At 37.3% G+C, this 20,751-nt stretch overlaps 1 protein-coding gene across 2 annotated transcripts in view; it reads right to left on the reverse strand.

Moving 5' to 3' along the window:
* PCCA (propionyl-CoA carboxylase subunit alpha) overlaps positions 1–20,751 on the reverse strand; it is a 263,757-nt gene that overhangs the window by 173,075 nt on the left and 69,931 nt on the right. For both annotated transcript variants that reach the window (XM_052705911.1, XM_052705910.1), the window contains exons 7-9: positions 15,494–15,625; positions 9,021–9,057; positions 3,747–3,825 (exon numbers count right to left, since the gene is read on the reverse strand). In XM_052705911.1, coding sequence (XP_052561871.1) covers positions 3,747–3,825; positions 9,021–9,057; positions 15,494–15,625 — 248 coding nt within the window. The remainder of the gene's footprint in view (positions 1–3,746; positions 3,826–9,020; positions 9,058–15,493; positions 15,626–20,751) is intronic.

Consider the following 20,751-nt stretch of genomic DNA (forward strand, 5'->3'; position numbering starts at 1 on the left):
CAAAAGGGAATCATTAGAAGATAATTCAGCACAAATTTCCAACTCCATGACTACTGTGTTTGCAGCTGAAGTTTCTAACTAGAAAAAAAAATAATTTTTATCAATAAATTTTTGGAATTGAACATATGGATAAGCAATCCCGATGCAGTGACTTCTGATCCTGGAACTATATGTTCACTTAAATACCTTTGTACGTAACAGTTCATCACAACCTTACCCCAAAACTTTGTCCTCTCCTAAGAACAGGTTTAGTGTCCTAAAGTGAAATCGTTTTCAAAGTTTGCAGCAGACCATTTGAAGCTGTGAAGCCAGAGACTTAGTTATAAGTGCGAGTGTGAGATTGTTTTATAGTGCAAGTTTTATAATCATGGAAGCCTTTGAGACAAGAGGTCTGCTGGGACCTGACGGGACACCTGTTTTGGCGGGGGGAACATTTCTTGGCTCATAATCTGGCAAGATTGATTGAGGGAGATTTAAAATAAGATCTGTCAGAGAGGGGGGAATTTGAACAGGAAAAGAAAATATATGACCTCTGGAAGCAAGGTCAGACTCCATAGGGAGATTACAGAACTGCAGTTCACATCTGCAGGGAGAAAATAAGAAAAGATAAAACCCAGTCTAAGTTGATACTGGCCACTGTAGTGTCAGAAAACCAGACAAAGGCTGTTTTAAGTATGTTCACAGCAAAAGCAGGCCTAAATAAAACAAGGACTAATACTTGGTGCAAATGGTCATCTAACAAGAATGAGGAAAAGGCAGAGGTATTCAGTACATTTTTTGCCTCAGTTTTAATGCTAACAATGGATCTTGGGCTGCCGAGTCCTCTGAATTGGAGGACCATGAGTGGGACAGACATGATGAGAAGTGTGGGAACAGCACAAATCTGCACTACAGAAGGTTAGGACTGGACATGAAGAAAAATTTCTTTACTGTGAGAATGGTCAAAAGCTAGAAAGGGCTTTCTAGAAAGGCCATTGATGACCCATGCCCATCAGTGTTCAAGGGCATTTGCACAATGTCTTCAATAACACTTCAACTTCAACTTTTGGCTAGTTCCAAACTGGTCAGGCAGTTGGACTTCATGACTGTTGTAGGTCCCTTCCAACTGGATTATTCTATTCTCATCACAGAATCATAGAATGTCAGGGATTGGAAGGGACCTACAACACCAAAAGATCATCTAGTTCAACTCCCCTGCCAGAGCGGGAACACTTCGATTAGACACACCTAGATATTTGGAAACATATATTTTGGTAACACCTAGTGTTTGGAAAGCACTTTCAGACTGGAATTTCTAGGATACAAGTATAGGAGGTCTTTATATACCAGAACAAATAATAATAAATAATAAATAATAAATACAATAACAAATAATAAAGAATAAATATGTCTAACTCTAGCAATACAAGAAAATTTTATAAAAAGCAGAACTTTAGGCATCAGTTCCTTGGCTACACATACAAACCTTAATTCAAGGTAAACTGCTCTTCAGAGATCAGGATTTCATTTTCAGTACAATTTCAACTGTGTATCTATTACTTAAAAAAAGGGCATCCTGAATTCACCTTATCCAAACCAAGATAACGCTATGGGAATACATTAGAGTGATAATAAGGTTATTTTAATTTCAGATCTGTATTAGAGGCATTACTTGCATATAAAATTTCACACTAGCACTTAACTCAAAATTAGAAGAAAAAAGTGAATTTAACTGAGATATGAAGAAATCAAGAAATATATTGGCAGGTATCCCCAAAGAGAGGAAGAGGAACATGTCAACCTTCCATAGTCACACACTCTTGAAGAGCTATTTCAAGAAAAGTTACAAGTACAATAAAACAGTATTCTAGCACTTCTGTTTAGAAATACAAACTGAATGTGGTGGAAATCTTAGATACAGCAGGAGTTATAACTCCTAGAGTAATCCAACAATTTTCAGTACCTGGGCTACTTAAGAGATGTGAAAGAAGCACTAGTAAGTTACCCCCGTGAACAGTTCTGTAACAACATGAATTAGGTCAGTCAGGTAGGTCTTCTACCTTTCTACTATTTACCATTCATCACCATTACATTATTAAGTTCTCTCCACAGCCAACTTTCCCCCCCCCAAACAGCATTTGGAATCCATCCCATTTGGCAACACTGAAGCCAGTTTCCACATCAAAATACTACCAAGAATCCTCCATAGTCATCTTGGATGTAGGAGCCCTGAAATACACAAGGTCATTCAGATACTGGTTTCTCAAGTCTGCCAATGGCAGAAAAACAGGCTTTGGGGCATTCTTCTTGGGTTTTTGTTTGTTTATGGTTTTTTGTTTGTTTGTTGTTATTTTTGGTTGGTTTTTGTTGTTGTTGTTGTTGTTGTTTGAAGATTACATGGATTTTGATTCAGCAAGAAAATGTCAACAACTTTATATGCATTACAGTTGTCTGATAACATCCTGCCACTAATAACTTGAGTCACCTTCAAAATACTCAATCAGATGCTCCGCTTCATTTACATGGAAAGGAAAAACCTTAATTTTATAAAGCAATTAATGGACATACACAACAAACCATTTAAAACCCCACGTATTTTTTCAAATTCTATTTCACATGTAATTAAGACTTTTCTATCATCAGTTCTCTTAATCAACAACTTCTGAAACAAGTATTTTGCCACATTCGTTTTGCTTTCATCACCACCCACCCACCTTTAACTGTTAAAACAAGCATTTCTACTTGATATAAGATCAGTGACTACCGTTGAACTACAACTCCATGTATGTGTTCTCATAGCACTTTAATACTATCCAATAAAATTACACTGTAAAAATAAAGCTAATGTGACTAAGCTTTATCTCTGTTTTCAGGTTTTGAGACAGGACCAACAACAAAAAATGAATAAATAATCGATAGAGAACAAAAAAAAACATGCCAGAGAAATTACACAGACAACTAAAAATTAAACCAATGGAAACTCCAATTATACTTCAAGCTCATTTCACCATGTGGAAAGAAAAACATTTAGAAAGTTACCCCCTTTCAGATTAAATAGGCTTTTTTATTACACATCTTTGAGAAATCCTACAGTGAGTTTTTTGTAACAGTGGCACAAGAGGTTGAAATCAGGCTCTTTACTGTTGTAACATCAGAGGAGATCATAAAACATATCCAATCAGTAATGAGTATCCTAAAGGGTTAAGGAGTCAGAAAAGCATTAAAACATATGAAAGAGTGTGTTTAAACCAATATTCAGTTTCAAACAGGCAAAAGCACAGCATTTCACAGAGACAAATATTTTAAACACAGAATTATGCTACTGGAGCACATTCTGGAAACACTGTTTCCAAACATGAATAATCAGTCTCATCAACTTTAACAGAGCTAATGGCTCACATTAATGTTTGTGAAGCAGGGCCAATAAACATTCTACTTAACACAAAGACAATTAATACATCAGCATTCTGGAAAGCATACAGCAAAATATTATTTACAGTGCAAATTTACAGTCTGACATTGGATTAAAAAGGCAGTTGCAAGGGCTGCATTTTTACTCAAAATAATGGGCCGTGTTTCACGGTTTAAGCAAAAATAAATTTAAAGTGTACCAAAATACACCACTCACTCTACCAAAAGGAGAAAAACAAGCACTACACAGTTTCTGTTTAACATTTCATATCTGCTCAACTGTCAGCACACGGTGGCTTTATGGGACTTCAGTAACTGCAGCATTCATCAAGGCAAGCTTTTGGACAGCATCTCACCTGGTCTCTTCATCATCCCAAGCGATTCGCATGCCTTTCCCACCACCACCTGCTGAGGCCTTGATCATGACAGGGTAGCCTAACAGCGGGGAACAATTAGACAGAAGTTCAAACTTTGATCAGTTGGTCATAGAAACATGACAACTGACCACATGTCCGATAATGCTAGTAGACAATAACTTCGTTTATTAAAATGCTTCTTGTTTGCAGAGAGAGGAGAGGTTTCTCTTTCCAAGACTTAGCTGTCAGTGCAATGATTTCTAAAGCCACCAAAAAGGTTGCTTTTTCTACTTCATTTATATAAAAAGAAAAAAAAATCTGAATGAATTATTCCCAAACAACAAAATATTTCACGAATAAAAACACTTGACCTTTTTAAGCTCATATTCTTCAGAAACAGAAAGTGGTTTCTTTGCTACAGCACAAATAAAATACCCCTGTGATAAAAATGAATTCTTAGCAAGAATAAGCAAATCTTCATAAACTATCAATCAAGAGGTTCAGTAAACAAGTAAACTGTACTTAATTCAACACTTCTGGAGCAGTCTGTTTTAAAGAACAGAGCATCTCCAAAGAGCTGTGCTGCTCAGATACCATGCAGTGTGCATCAGAAACATCGTAAGCATTGTGTAATTATTATCTAAAAATAAAGCATTTTTTTTCCCAGCCTGACAAGTAACAAAAAAGTAAGCAGCATAAATCTAACTGTGCACAATTAGTAATGTTTCACTTTTGCAACACAATATCTTAATAGGTGTGAGTCAGGATCTTAGTTTTTTGAAAGCTAAAAGAAATATAGTACCATATAGTACCATACTATATAGTTTAGAAGCATATTTAGTAACGATTGTATATCCTGTAGTATGGCATGCTTTGAATTCAAAACAACTTCCTAAAACTATCTCTCATTCATATCGGCGAACTTCACCTTTCTCCCAAGTGTGAATAAGGGAACTTGAAAGTTAAGGATATGCCTAGAAAGCTTTTGATGTTTCTATGACAGCCAAAATATTCCTTATACTTTTGGTCCCCAATACCATTAATGAAAATCATAAAATTAAGCCAAACAAACGACCAGCTGTTATTGTCTGACAAGAAAAAGCCAGCCAGTCCATGCAAATTGAAAATGATTCCTAAATAAGGCTTGGGAGGACACTGTGGGGACAGAAAGGGACATCTGAATATAGTTCCCTAATAGAAACGGTCACGTCTGCTGTCACATGCTTAACTAATGCTTACAGTTTTTCTGAAATGTAGATCTACTCACACCCTGTCAAGAGGCAGTGATAAATCCTTCCCATCTCCTCTGCAAAGTCATTTAAAGGAAGGAGGTTCTTAGGAGGCATTTAAAAACAACAAGATCTGGAAATATCTTTTGCTTAAAAAGGCTGAAGTGGACTCAAACAGAAAGAGACATGATACAAGCATAAGAAACAAACACAGGAGTATTAACTGGAAGGCAGGAAAGCAGAAACAGAACAAGAGAACATTGAAGATAATGTATAGCCATATAAAGGCACAAATCTCAAGTTTACATAGGCAGGGATAACCAAAACTCTGTAAAGCTTCATGCTTTAGAGTCTAAAGTAATCTTTACTTACTAGGTTTATAGTAAAGACCAAAGAGAACCATTCAAGGAAGTCTGCTAAACAGTGTTACATTTTCCTCTCAAGCTGCCCACAGAGGGGGATAGGATTATTCAGACTACAGCAGGTCTGATCCAGAGTCTTATCAATGGTTTCTAAGGCCTCTATAAATTCAGAGATAAAATGGCATGCACACAGCCATTAGATTCCATGTAGAAACAGTGAAGTCCAATTCAACTTCATGAAATGCAATATATACATCATCTACATTAGAGCAGTTTATCAACGTTGTAGTTACTTTTCCAGACCCGTGGTAACTGCCACACTACTGGACAATCTTGAAATAACGCAAAAAGCAATTTCTGTATGGTTTTCAAGCAACAAGTGAGACCTTAAGTGAATTAATACCACCCAACTTGCAGCACTTATGGTAATGCTATGATTCTGTCCAGCTCAGAATGTTTGTGAATTCTGAAATAAGCATAGTTTTAAGCATTATTATTATGGCAAATGCATTATGGCAATTTCCATCATGTAATCTATCTTATCCAATGCTACATGTACTTAAAAAATAAATAAATAAAATAAAATAAAATAACTTATGCTAACAATTTCAGTTTAACAGAATTAGTCTCTCAAACAGTATGTAGATTTTAATTCTGCAAGTAACATCTAGTTTTAATTTACTGTTTCTCAGTTTCAACAGCAAAATAAGTACATTGCCAGTGAGTTTTGGTAAGTATATAACACAGAATATCTAAGTTTATATATCACAGCTCATTTCGTTCAACTATCGGACAATATTCAAGGGCCTGTGGTATTAAAATTAGTTTCAGGAACACTTAAGCATTTCTTTCCCCCACCACAGCCTTATGCATATCCATTACACATTGATCACACTCATATGCCAGGCAATTAAAGATTCCAGAGAGTCATGGGGGAAAAGAAAAAAAAAAAAAAAAAGAAAATGAAAGCATGGTTTGGTTTTAAAAAGATACATGCCGCTTTTTAGGATGAAAATGAAGAACTCTTCTGTAAAAGATGAGAATTAGCCAACTTCCTCAAAATATGGGGATTTGAGCTTAGCTAGACATAGCTGTTCTTTGATTGATAGCAAAGACTGATCTGTCCAAAGCCAAGGAAGGTCTCATTGAATTTAAGCTTTGCATAGTTATTGAGTACATGATGCCAGGATCAGGAAATGTTGTTCATCATTCTCCTGACCATTTCTGCACTACTCAGCAGCAGTCAAAATTGCAGGATTGGTTGGAATCATTGTGGGAAGAGAGAGGCAAGCAAACAAATGTTAATATCATTTGTAAGGACCCATAAAAATATCAATAAATTGCCTTACAAAGCAGACACTTTTTGAGACAGTGTTAAGTTCTCACAACTCTTCTTTAAAATAGACACCAACTTACATAAGTTCAATTGATTCAGAAAAGTAAACTTTACAAAGTTTCATTGATGATTTAGAAATCAAGAAGCTGGCAGCTTTCAACATATAACTAATAAATGGAAAAAGCAGCATGGGAAAAGAGCCAGTGTGATTAAGCATGTGAGAAGTGATAACAAGAAAAGAACAGCTCACACAAAGAAAAAAAATACAAGAGCGACTTTAAGAAGGAGCCTCTACAGCAGTGTGCCTGAACCTCTCCCAGTACCTGTCTTAGCCTGGTATCTTGGCAGCATTCATACTTGAAAACCTGGGAGAACATTTCTCAAATGGGAGGTGAAAGGTAGATTTTCTTCACCTGTACTTATAAAATTCTTGTTAAAGAATTATAAAAGGCAATGCGTCTCAGCCCTGATGTCACTTTACTGCTACTGGATCTTTGGCCAGAAAGCAGAAAAAAACAGTGGCAGTGTGAGAACATTAAACAATGTTTTAGAGTTTTAAGTAATGATCCACAATGAATTTATATATATATATATATATATATATATCTTTAAGACTCTTAAAATACTTAGGCCCTACATACGTTAATTTAAAAATAATCCTAAAGTATTCAATTATTGAGTGTCTTGTCACATACACAGGACATTATACACCCAGAGACTTACAGAGAGTTTAAATTCATCTTATTTTAGAACCCCTGAAATTACTAATCATTTGGCTTGTCTCTGGATCTGTGATCACGATGAGAGTGAAGGCTAATGAAACTGATCAGTCAGTCACAACAAGGGTGAAAACAAGCTAGAAGGGACAAATTTCATTCACTACATGACATCTACTTTTTCATACAGTGGCTGTAGAATTTTCTATCTAAAAAAAAAAAATACACCACCCAGGCATCTGTAATCAACTTTAATATCTGCAGATTTAAGGTTGCCTTGATATAATGACCCCCAAAGTGCTGCTTGATATCAAAAACGGGAACCAGTCAATAGAACACTAGAAGTTAGAAAAAAATTAAGCAAGAATTAATTTTAAAATGTACCTAGGAAGCCATCAGATGCCTTTCTACATAAAAGAATTGAAGGTGATTTGAAGGAAATGTTAAAAAAAAAAAAAAGTAAACTGACCACAGCAATGAAACTGAACCATATAAATTCATAGTACAATACATGTCTTTTTATGCACTAAAACCAATTTCATTTGCCAGTTCTCCTAATAGTTTGACTGATAATCTCTTCCTTTTGTTTCTGATGGCGTGACGGTGATCAGTCATTACCTGATTTCCCAAAAGGGGCAAAGGCTGACCCACAGAAATGCTGAGTTTGGTGGTGTTGGCCCACCAGGCAGCCAAGCCCACCATGAGAAGCTTCAGCATAGTGAACTCGAGCAGGCTAAGAACGCAGCTTACACTCAGACTGGGAAAGTGTTCCAGTGGTGAAGGATCGCCTGCAGCAGTGCAAGTCCCAGTTTCTATTTGGCAGTAAGGCACAGACATAGCTTTTGGCACAGCAGAGATATATTTCAAGTGGGTTCTTGGAACTATATATAACAGATGAACTTAAATAGCTTCTTATGGCTACTGTCTCTTAACAAGAAGATGCAAAGAAAAAATTAAAACCAAGAGAAATCTATTAATGCACTAAATTCTCCTTGTGGAAAGCATTTAAGAACATGTGTAATTTCAAGCATATGGTTAAATATTTTTGAAAATATTAAGCTCTATTTAATAAAAGCCAAAACTCATTAAGCACATATTAAGGTTCATCAAAACAAGTCCCAGCCAGTTTGCTGGTTGCTCTTTTTGTCAGTCTTTAAGATGTTCAGAAGCTGAGCAGTGACTTTATTTTGGAAAGCACAGAAGAAAGGATGGTGGTGTGGGAGATATTCATGTTAGGTGCACTGCACACAGCGATGAGGAATAAGGATCATAGCATCATCGGTGTCAGCCTCCGTATCAGGAGAAATACACCATGCTTAGCTTCTGCAAAAAGAATACCATGTCCAATTGCAGATAGATACAGTTTGAAATAACCCCTTTAGCCAGATTATTACCCCATATTATATGCATTCCACAAATCATGGCTGCACTTGTTCTGTAAAGCTGAAATGTGATGGTTAAAGAGACAGGGTGATAATGTCTAGATTCTTCCAGCCTTATAGGCAACAGGGAACTTAAGCACTATTAAAACATTATTTGTTCTATAGGGATTACTTATTACACATACAATTTAGTCAACCATGTCTGCTGAGAGGCACACAAATCCCACCATAGCTAATTTAAGAACTTACCAATTTCCCTTGCAATTCTGACAGCTTCATCTGCATCCTGTAAAAGCAGGAAATGAGACCCAACGTTAATCCCATCAGCCATTGCACTATGTCCTCGGGGCAGTCATATATTGCACTACTGTCTCCTCTGATTCATTTAATGTTTGATTTTACAACCTTCTGACCCTTTTCAGCCAGAGGAATGTAAAATTAATACCATAAGTGGAATGTAAATTCTACCTCATCATTAGTATACTGAGAAACTCAAAGCAATGAGGAATCAGCTGACAGGAAACACAGACGGGATTGCAAAATGATTTTCTGCAGTTGTTGGAATTTAATGCTAGAATTTAGAAGTTTACAATCAATAATGGTCCATAAATTAGATTGTTAAAGTTTGTCCACCGCCAGCTTGTTTCTGTACTCTCAGATATTTGTCATGTTTTCCTGGTTGTTGTCAGCAGGGGGAGTTGATTCTCTATTGTTTGGGTACGAGTCAGGTCCTGAAAAAAATCTTGCACAACTTCTTCGAAGATGAAAACTTGTCTACGGAAGAAAAACAAGCACTTCGCTTTTGTACGGATTCGTTTGTTTGTTTTATTCATTCTAAGGAGAACAGAACCGAAATGCATAATTTTAAAATGCGTCAGAGATGAGAAGATTCATACAATAGTTTCCACTTATAAGCTTGCCGATTACTATTGCATGACAGCTAGAACAATTCTGGTTGATGCCACCTTTGCCTTCAGCTGACTCATACCACCACAGCCTGCTACAGAACACACGATACAGAAAAACCTGTTTAGAAACCCACAAAACAAAAACGTGAGAAATTCTCACTTTTTAATCCACCCGATCTCTTCTCCTGCCATAGTTAACCCTGTTTTCTTCTGCTGCTAACAACCCATTTCCCTGACACGGGTCTACAAAGGAAAAAGGGTTAAGTTTGAAAACTCCATCCAAATTTGCTAGTATTTATACTATTCAGTGACATACATGAAAAAATCTGTATGGGAGGCAGTAACGTCTGGAAGCCACCAGCTGCTAAGCGCGTCTGAAACTATGGGGGCTGACTTATGAACATTAAAATGAAACCTGATATTTTTAAAGCTTTCAAGGCAATCCGTTTTAAAAGCACACAGGTCAGAACTTTAAAAAAAAATACATAAGCAATGTTCATACCTGGTTCATTTATGTCCGATAATAAAACAAAATCCTCTTTAAAAGTCTTCAGTACCTAGTAACAGCCCCATGAAGAATAAGGGGGCTGGCAGGGGAAGTTGTCAGAAAATTTAATTTCCTTTCATTAGCTAGTCTGCTCCACAAATCGGTGCTTGTTAAGTTCAAAGCAGTCCTGAAAGCAACATCAGTTTTAAGTCTTTTTACTCCAGTCACATCTGTTAATGAGATTTTGCCAAATAACAATTGTTTCTAAGTCGACAGATAAATCTAGCAAAAAATCCCCCCCAACTCCGAAAAGTAAAAAATAAAATAAAATAATCAGGGTTTACTGTTTTATTACACCTTGCTGCTTTCCGTGACCCTGCACCCTCCAAATTTTAGCTTAAAGGGATAAAATGCATGAAAAGGGTCATTTAAGAATGTTAGTGGTTTCCACACATTGAATTTGAAGGTTCTTTGTTCCTGCCTGTGACAGTTATGCGAGAATACTTCCCCTTAATAGCCTCTCTGTCAGGAAGTGTTAAACCTGCCAAATGCAGACAATTAGAGCCTCTTGAACAAAATGCAGGAAGAGTGATGACTGATGAAGAGCCACGATTATAGTCGGGAAGAAAACTTTTACATTTCTTTTCTCTTGCAAATTCACTCATATATTTGCAAAATAGAATTAAGAGGGGGGAAACAAACAAACAGGGTAATTTTTTGTCACTTAGTTACCTGCAAACAAGTGGCTAACCGATACACTGCAGCTCACAGGAAGACAGGCTGCAAACAGGGGAGCTTTGCACAGCCACTGTATTTTTGTTTTTAAATATATGTATGCAACACCTACAGTAAAAAAGCACCATCATATCAGAATCGCTAATTGCATCAGTTCAAGCTTGTACGAACTGAAGGCATCTGCCTGGAACAGTTATTAATTTGTACTACTCAAACATCTGTTTCCTTTAACAGTTCTGATGTATTAGAATGCAAACTCTATGATACAAAAAAAAAAATAATGCATATTCAAATTCTTTAGTCTTCAAAGAGTATTTATGAAACGGAAAACAAAAACATCTTGTGCTCTAAAAACAGTTCGAAAAAAATCATAAACAACTGACACACTCCAATAACGGACTTTTGATCTTTTGTAAGAAAGTACAATTTAATGTCATGCCTTTCACTTGCAGATTCCATAAATACAGCAGCACCTTCAGTACTATTAAAAAGTTAAGATGGCTAAAGTCTGCCTATCCAAAATACACAAATCCACAGTGGCACTATGAGCATTTTGAACTACTTCATTTTGGTTTTAGTTAAAAAAAAAAAAAAAAAAAAAAAAAAAAAAAAAGTCCTCATTCCTTGATTTATTGCCATTTCCTACAAAAGTGCATCATTATGCATGCTATCATTCTCCCAAAATAACCTGGAGACTGCAAAGAAATACATAATTCTAGCACTTTTACTGTACAAATAAAAGTGTTCAGGTAATTGTACTACTTAATAAAAATCATGAGTTACGAGTTAAAACCACATCACATTTTTTTTTTTTTTACAAATTCCTGATTTTGTTAATACAATACATATACAACACTCAATTTTACTCACTTTTAAGAACTTCTAATCTCTTAATTTCATGCACATGCCTCCTTGCCAAGTACCAGCAGGTGGAGACAAAAAAAAATAACATAAAATAATGTCAGGATGAAGATGTTTAAGAGACTCCCACAGCTGTAAAATATTGTATTAATTACAAAGAGCTACACAATACTTCTAATTCCTGAGGGTATTGTGTCTAGAGAGTCTCCAAGTCATAACCAGTTTCTAACAATCTCTCCAGCCATCCAGTGAACATTGAATACATCAACACCCCAATTTAAGAATACCACCAAAACAGGTGCCTGAAACTGAAAAACAGTAAATAAGAAGCCTTGCTGAAAAGCTTAAGCATGTCTCCTGACATCAATTACAGAATCACAATGAAACCAAGCAGCCATCCAGAGACATTAATCCTCTGCGTTTACAACCAGCTATATTCTTCCAGCCACAAAACCAAACCAATCTCACACAGATAGACCTTCTTCTCTTTACTTTACCAGTTTTTCCCACCAGAGCATCTCTGCATACTCATTACTCAATCTGCATTTTGTTCTTGCCACATATTTCTCTTTACTGGTCTACAGACAATATATTCTCAGCCCTAACTTTAGTACAGCCACTGGTCATGTGGGTTAACACCAAGTCTTTTGACCAAGACTCTTCACCATTATCCCTCTCAGGCAAGGTTTAGGAAACTAACTAGCTAGAGACCTTGAATTAAGAACTACCTTTCAATACACTTGTTGACACTAACTGATACCATCACAGACAGTTTCCTTCCATGTACTACGCAGTGCATAACCCTTGCCTCAGCCAATCAAGGAACTGAACAACAGACCCAAAATAAATTACTCTTTGTCAGACTACAGCCTCTATTCTCAATTTGTCTTTCCATTCTGTTTAACACTTGGTACAGAGATTGTATGTATGAGAATAGTTGGCTGTGTCTGTAATGACAAACATCCTCTTCTTCAATATCTTTTCACAGCCTACCTCACAGTACATTGTTGAAGCGCTTCCTCCTCTTAAAATTTAATTTCTACTCACTGGGAATTGTTCTTTATACAGTTTCTCCAAGGTGTGATTACAGGAGTGTAGCAACAACTCCATCTATATACTAGCAGTAAGAATTGGGAATTCATTCATAAAGGACCCGAGTATCTGCAGCACTAGCTAATAAGAGCTGAATAAAGACAACTCTTCAAATAACAAAGATTTCCAGTGCAGCCCTGAGATGAATAAAAGAAGCACTAGAAGTTGTTACTCTATGTTTGCTTTAACTATTCATCCACAAAGAACAAATGCAACTGATCTTTCTTAACTTCTGGCATTGTCAGAGGCATGAATGCAGTTTCCTTCCAGCTTTAGACTCCACTACAAAGATGAAACTACCTCTAATCAATTCAAGTATCATGCAGACACTTAACTCCCGCCCAGAACCTTCAAAATGTCTATTTCTCAAAACCAAGAGCCCTCAAAGACTGAGAGCTTCATAGGTCTGTGACCATAACAGATCTCCCAGAGAATGGCAGAAATATGACAGCCTCCAATTCCTTGTGTGCTGATCTTTTGATTATGTCTGGTGCCACGCGGCTTCATTTTTTTGTTTGTTTGTTTGAAATGGCAAAATACTACATTAAACCCATATGAAGATCAGGCAATCCTGTATGACCTAATTACTCAGATACTCATTGCAGCAAAACTCAACATTAACACAGGAAGGAGATCAGAAGACCAACACAGGTATATATATTAGATTCATAGCAAGGATGAAAATCACAGTTACTGGAAGTTCTGTTTTACAGAATTGGTAACCAAAGCACCGGTTAACTTAAATTTTCATCTAGATCTCCCTCTTCTGACCCAAACCGCAATATTGGCAATGCCCATGGAACTCCCCTTCTTATGATTCAGAGGGTGCACTGCAGCTTTTTAATCGAGTGCTCTGTTTTTGTCAACACACTTCAGAAAATCAGGAGCGCAAGGCTGAGGTATGTGTAACTGATACGATATGGAGACTTCAGGATTAAGTAACTACTGTGCAGCTCCTTTCAATAACTGGGATTGGATTTGTCAGCTTAATCCTACGTTCCAGTTCTTTTGGTGTTAACACCATCTACTAACACTATTGAATACAGCTGACTGCCAACCCTTACATTCCTTCCTTTAGAGTGTCTGGAACTTCAGATAATTGTCAAAAAAAAAAATCAACGCAATTAAAGGCCTCAGGAAAAAAAAAAAAGACATGGCTACGTAGGCACAGTTTCATTGATTACGTTGCTATCAAATAATTAACCACTATCCTACCTTGTCAGGTTTGTTTCTTTATATTAGCAGAGTAACAGACCTTTATAGAAGTTTATGCGGTGATAAAACAAGAATTTTGAAATTATTTAGTGAGTCCACTTCAGGTAAACTCTTCTGGGGTTCAGATCATTAAGTCAAAGTCCTCTCCTAGCCAAATACTTTCCAGAAGATAATGCCAGGATGTATAGAATACTGTGTAGGATATCAAGAGGCACAGTGGGTCTTATGCACAATAGGTTAGCTGCTCCTAACATTTCATGAATGCTAAAGGACCACAGACACAAGGACTGGTAAAACATGCAGCAAAAAGCCCAAGGAACTCTGTGTGCAACTTAATACTGTCAGATTTCAGCAATACCATGAATGCTGGCCTAGCATTCATAAGCAGCCTTCCAGAACTGAAAAATTTCTTTGCACTTTTACCCATTGTAGACACATATGCATCACACACATCAGGCATTCCCATCTCAAGTACTGAAGAGTTCTCTTATGCATCCTGATCTTCCCAGCCATCTCAGAATTTTATCATACTCTCATTAGGAAAGTTCTTTACATATTCTCATCAAAACAGATCATTACGTGGAGAGTTAGCCCCTTTATATTTATCTTTCTCATTTAGTTGGCCTTTTTTTTTTCCCCTCCTAAGGATTTAAAATCCAACTTAACTAACACAACTATCAGGACAACAGCATTTAGTTATATGTCCTTTCTTGAAGTACAGTCTGCATTCTATCAATACATTCAGTTGTTCCCCATAACACTGAAATTTCCTATTTCCTCATATAAATAAGATTTATGATGAACAGAAGCCAACAGAATAATAAAAATACATTCTTTTCTTCAACAACAAAAATGTTGTTGAAACAAGCTTTTCACTTTCCTGCAACTCTTAAGTTTTACTCAAATTTTATCTGAAAAAGATTTTACTTAAAGAGATCAGCAATAAGAAATTTCAACGCTGGTGATCAAAGTTTTATAATATCTAGGCATACACAAAGGTATAAAGGCAAAGCACTTCTTCTACCTACATAACACAGATGATATGTAAAAGTACAGGAAAGCTTCTAAGAGACCAACACTTAAAGACAAAGTAAAAATCCAAAAAAAGGAAAGACACTTAGAGGGATAAAATGGCACATCTCAGATTAAACACATTTATTTGCCTTCACATAGAATTTAAAGCAAGACATTTTACAGACTCCATGCAAGCAGTCCTTACTATATAATTTATTACAAAGCACTCTTCCTCATCTTCCTTCTTCTAAACTTCCCTTTTTAGTAAAAATCTCTACGTTGATTTTAATTACATCGTTTATTGAAAATGAAGTTGAATTTATAATTACACTATGCATCAGATCTTCAATAGGTCTACATTGTTTTAGGCACTGATTCAGAGAGCAGACAGTAGTCTAACGGTTTCTCACCTTGACTACTCCATCAAAGCCAGGGATTGTGTTGACCTTTGCATTCTTGGCTAACAATTTGCTTTCAATCTTGTCTCCCATAGCTTGAATAGCATGCGTGTCAGGTCCGATGAAGGTGACACCTTCTGCTGCCTGCAAAGACAAAGCAGATACAACTTGAGAAGACTAAACTAAAAATCAACAGCCTACTGCAATCACTGCCTTCAAGTTTAAAAAGAGTAAAAATATTATTAATGAAGTAATATTTAGAAGACCTAATAATCTGTTTATGCAACACCCCAACAAAACATAAGCAGCATTTCAGCTAATTCATTCAAAAACGTGTATGACCTTGTGAAGCTATGTATACACACAGATTCAAAGCCCCTATAATTAGCATTTGTATGAATCAAAGCCACACCAAAGAAAAATAGCTGAAAGTGGAAGTACTACAGCTTGAAAGTCAGACACATTCCTTGAGAAAGTAGAGTTAGCAAGTGCACCATTATAACTGCTGAAGTAACTTATAAAGATGTGCTCACTAAGCTGTAGTACAGTTTAGAATTTCATTCTGCATTCCTGAAACCCATATCTTAATTAAACTTTAAAATGGAACCATCATTTCTTACATATTTAAACATACTTAACATATTTAAACATATTTAAATATCTGGGAAAAAAGGTAACAAATGAAATGTTCCCAGTTCTTTCAGGCAACTCTCTAATATTGATGCGGAAATTGGTCAACATAATATACTTCAATATGTAGGTAGAACATCAAATTGCCTTTTCCCCTTCTCCTGTTTCTCTATGCCAGCAGTAGACTTCAGTGATGAACACAGGCATTTTTTAAACCTCTCAACTGCCAGTACTATGCAGAGCTAAAGGCAATTCCAGCACACCTGTTTCAAGTGAAAATTACTGATGGATCACTGAGCGTGTGCATGTCTCAGGTAACTTTGGTATTCCATAATACTATCAAAAGAACAAGCACGTGGGCTTTGCACAATTTTTTCCAGCCATTTCATTGATTATTGCCCAGATCTAAGACATGTGTAAGATACATTAAAAAAAGGTGTTTCCAACTGATGGGCAGTTCATGGAATAACAACACAGATGCAATAGCAAACATTTCATCACTTATATCAGGAACTTGTGTTTCATTTCTGATGTATGCTCATACTGCATGTATTAGGAGTGTCAGATAGTATTACAGGAACACTAAAAAGCTCACTGCAAGGACATACAAACCAAATGCAAAGCATCTTTTTCGTTGTTTTGGGGTAGAGGTTTTTTTTTTTGTTTGTCTTTCTTCTTCAAATCTCAGCCCAACTCTTTAATACAGTAAGTTTATTAGCTCAGCAACTCAGCAATACTGTCTTGATGAACAGCAGTCTTACAAACTCAAAAGCTGGGAACACTGCACTAGGAGGGAGGAGGGAACAGAAGGACAGGCATAAGGGTGTACATACATCAATGCCAAAGGAGTAGAACATAAAGGAATTAACATTTTAAAGGAGAGAAACAAGGAGTTGATATTTGAAATTATAGTAACACAAAGTCTGGAGCTGATAGTTTCAGAAATAGCAGCAGATTGCAATCTGAACAACAGCATTTTCAATACGGTGCCTGCATACACTTGGAGGCAGGGCAGACTTCTCTCATTAGGCTGTAATCCAACCTCAAAGTTTTGTGGAAGAAGAATGCTTACACAAATAGCAACTGGAAATTAAGCTGTTCTTTCCATATCACTCAACTAGAAAAGACTTGTTTCTCCAGCTTCTGCCAAAATATTGGCATTTGCAAACCTGGCAAACACCACCTTTACTATGTATTTCCTCCTCTCCCCACTTCTTCCTCCTCTCCAAGTCTACCAGCAAACACAGCATCTTCATCAAGATAGATAATCCAAAACTTCTGCTGTTGTTACAGATCATCTAAGATTTCCAGGCTACAATCTATTTCCAACATTCTACTGTAAAAGGCTGGAGGAAGAAGAGATATAGAATAACTATTTCTCCTCCTCTTCCAACCTTCTGTCAGAAGACAGGGAAAGGTAGAGGTCACAGGAGAGGATAGGAACTGCATTCATGGCACTAGCAAGCATGAATCTTTCCAGCAAAAAACATTTAGGAGATATCTTGCTCCACTTAATGTCTCTTTTCTCTTCCTAGTCATCTGGGCATTCAAAGCGACTGTTCATTTCCTGCTCTGATCCAAGAACGTTTCAAGAAATAAACTGGCTGCATCCAGCATATTTGCTATAGGAATCTTGTAGACCTGTAATATTTCCACATGCACACAAGTTCTTGTTAAAAATAAAATATCCAAAGATGGGCAGCAGTTGAGCATTAGTGCAAATCTTACCTATCACAACTCACATGTTTGTCTTTAATAAATGCATGTTTTTAATCTCAGAATTTACAAAATCCACCTGCACTTCTCAGTTTCAAGTGTAACTTTTGAAGAACTGCCATTGAATTGTAAACAATAAGCAACGTAGTGACACCAGCTATTCTATTCCCATATAGGGTTCATCAGCATCTTCTCTAATGTGACACTGGAATTAACTGTCATAAAAAACACTTTCTCAGCTGAAAGGACTTCCGGACAAACTCTTGCAAATCTCCTTACCTTAACAGGAGATAAGATCGCATAATGGCTTGAGTTTGAAAGTTTCAACTCTTGCTGACATGGGCAGGGCTGCCACCCACCAGCTCAGGCAATGCAGGTCCCCATCCAACTTGTCCTTGAGTGCCTCCAGGGCTGAGGCATACACAGCTTCACTGGATAGCTGTGCCAGAGCTTCACCACCCTCTGAATAAAAAATTCCTAACATTTAACCTAAATCTTCTCTGTTTAGTTTAAAGTCATTACCCCATCAGTCCTATCACCACACAGATGGTGTAAAAAGTTTTCCTATTGCCTGTAAGTTCCCTTCAAGTACTAGAAGGCTGCAATGAGGTCTCCTCAGAGCCTTCTCTTCTGTTTTCTCATAGTAGAGGTGCTCCAGCTCTCTGATCAGTTTTGTAACTCTCCTCTGGACCCTCTCCCCAAAAGCTCCACATCCCTCCTGTGTTGGGGTCCCTGGGCTTAGATGCAGCACTCCAAATGGGGCCTCAAGAGGACAGAGTCGAGGGGGACAATCACCTCCCTCTCCCTGATGGCCACCTCCATTTTTGATGCAATCCAGTATTGTTGGCCTCCCAGGCTGTAACTGAATACTGTTGGCTCATGTCAAACTTTCAATTCACCAGAATCCACCAGAATCCCCAAGCCCTTCCCCATGGGGCTACTCTCAATGAGTTGTTCTCCAGATGTACACATCCGGGATTATCTCCAACTCAAATGCAAACAACTTGACCTTCTTGAACCTTATTGGACACTCATGGGCCCACTTTTTAAGAGTGTCCAGGTCCCTCTGAATGTCAGCCTTCCTTCTGTTGTATCAACTGCACCACTCCTCTTGGTGTCATCATCAAATTTGCTGAGGATGCTCTCAATCTCATTGTCTAGGTTCTTGATAAAGATGTTGAAGAGACTGACTGCTGGGGGGCACTACTCATGACTGACCACCACCTGGACATAGAATCACTGAACACAACCCTCTGGTTGTGATCATCCAACCATTTATCCACCAAGTAGTCCAACCTTCAAATTCATCTCTCTCTAATCAAAGATGCTTACTTGATCTCTATGCCAAAATCTTGTCAACTCAGAACTCAAATCACATCCAGAAAAATGCCTCAACTACTTCATTGCCAACAGACAAGTAACATACTAAATGATCAGTTCAGAACTCTAGTATCTGATACTGAAAATGCCAGAAGTTTAACATAAAAATGTAACAACATTTTAAGCTCTCCCAAAATAAATAAATACCAGCACTTATCAACTGGCGTTCTATGATAAACATGGAAACAGTGAAACTGTGCAAGAAACAATTACCAGTGCCTAATGACAGCCCATCCGTTAACATCTCACCACATTCACAAAAGCTCACACAATCCATATCAAAACAGTTCTTCCAAAAGCTCTATTACTCCTCCACACACTATACAGCAGAATCCAACCTTGAAGATTTTAACTGAATGAGAACATGCCAAGTTTTACAATAAAGTAATACGCACCCACCATTTTCTTCAGAAACAAACTTGTATCAGAGCTTTCTATTTTGCATAGTCAAAGGTACTTACTAACAGGAAATATATAAAAGAACATTTTCAGAATACATTCCATATCCAGTAAGTTATTTCTTCCACTAAAAAAAAGGATATTGAAGAGTTTATGCCAACTTTCTATGTTTCCAAGAGCAGTAGATTAAGCATGGGCAAGATTTGGAGAACTCAGCTAGGGCGTCTTCAGTTGAGCTGTGTTTGACAGACAACATTCCATCACTAACACCTGTCTGTCTGGAGCAGATTGAAGGGAACTACACCTATTAAGTAGCCATCCTCCTAACATTTGGAAATAAACTGTCCCCCTCTGACACACTCTGAGATTGAAGGAGGAGATTCCTTTACTTCTCCTCCTGGATGCAGAACTTCACAATTAATTCATTATACATTAAGCAATATAAAGTCAGCCTCTATACAATAATCTCCATCTCTCTTAGTAACATAACACTCTTCTGTGGGTTTCTGAGTATGTGGCAAAACAGCCAAATCACTGCTAGGCCTCTCAGCACTGCAGGGAGTGACAGACCAGTTCCAACTCTGCTTTAGACAAAACAAGCCATGCTTAAACTTTTCTGCTTTTACCACATTAGTTATAGACAATTAAGCACGCTTTTTGGTGTCCTTGTTCAAGCCAAGATGTTTGAATCTGCACATAACACCAGCCTGAGCAGCTCCACAGCCAAGGAGATATCCCTTGTACTAGAGGAAAGAAAAACACAGGTACCAAGAACTTTGTGTTTGCTTTCAGGATCATTTGGCAAGTGGATTCTTCCACTCAAGCCACAATGGTGTGGCAAAGCACACTCCAACTGCCCAGCTGCAAGAGCCCCTATAATTATTTCACCACACAGAAGTAATGGCATTAATGCAGGTTTTGTGCTTGTTCATTCCTTGGTGCCTGAAACAGCTGTAGGAAAATATTTCCCATCTCTGAGGAAACAAAGGATGAAGGGATCTCAGAAGCAATTGCAGCTGCCCTGCCTTATTGAAAATAGATGTCCCCAGGTAACCACAGCTGGTTTTAAACATATTCAGCAGAATTCAAACAATCTGTTGCATACAGCCACTGGATCACAGGTTTTCAAACTCACATTTTGAAGA

Source organism: Tympanuchus pallidicinctus, unplaced genomic scaffold, assembly GCF_026119805.1.
Source record: "Tympanuchus pallidicinctus isolate F22 unplaced genomic scaffold, pur_lepc_1.0 scaffold6, whole genome shotgun sequence".
Taxonomy (NCBI): domain Eukaryota; kingdom Metazoa; phylum Chordata; class Aves; order Galliformes; family Phasianidae; genus Tympanuchus; species Tympanuchus pallidicinctus.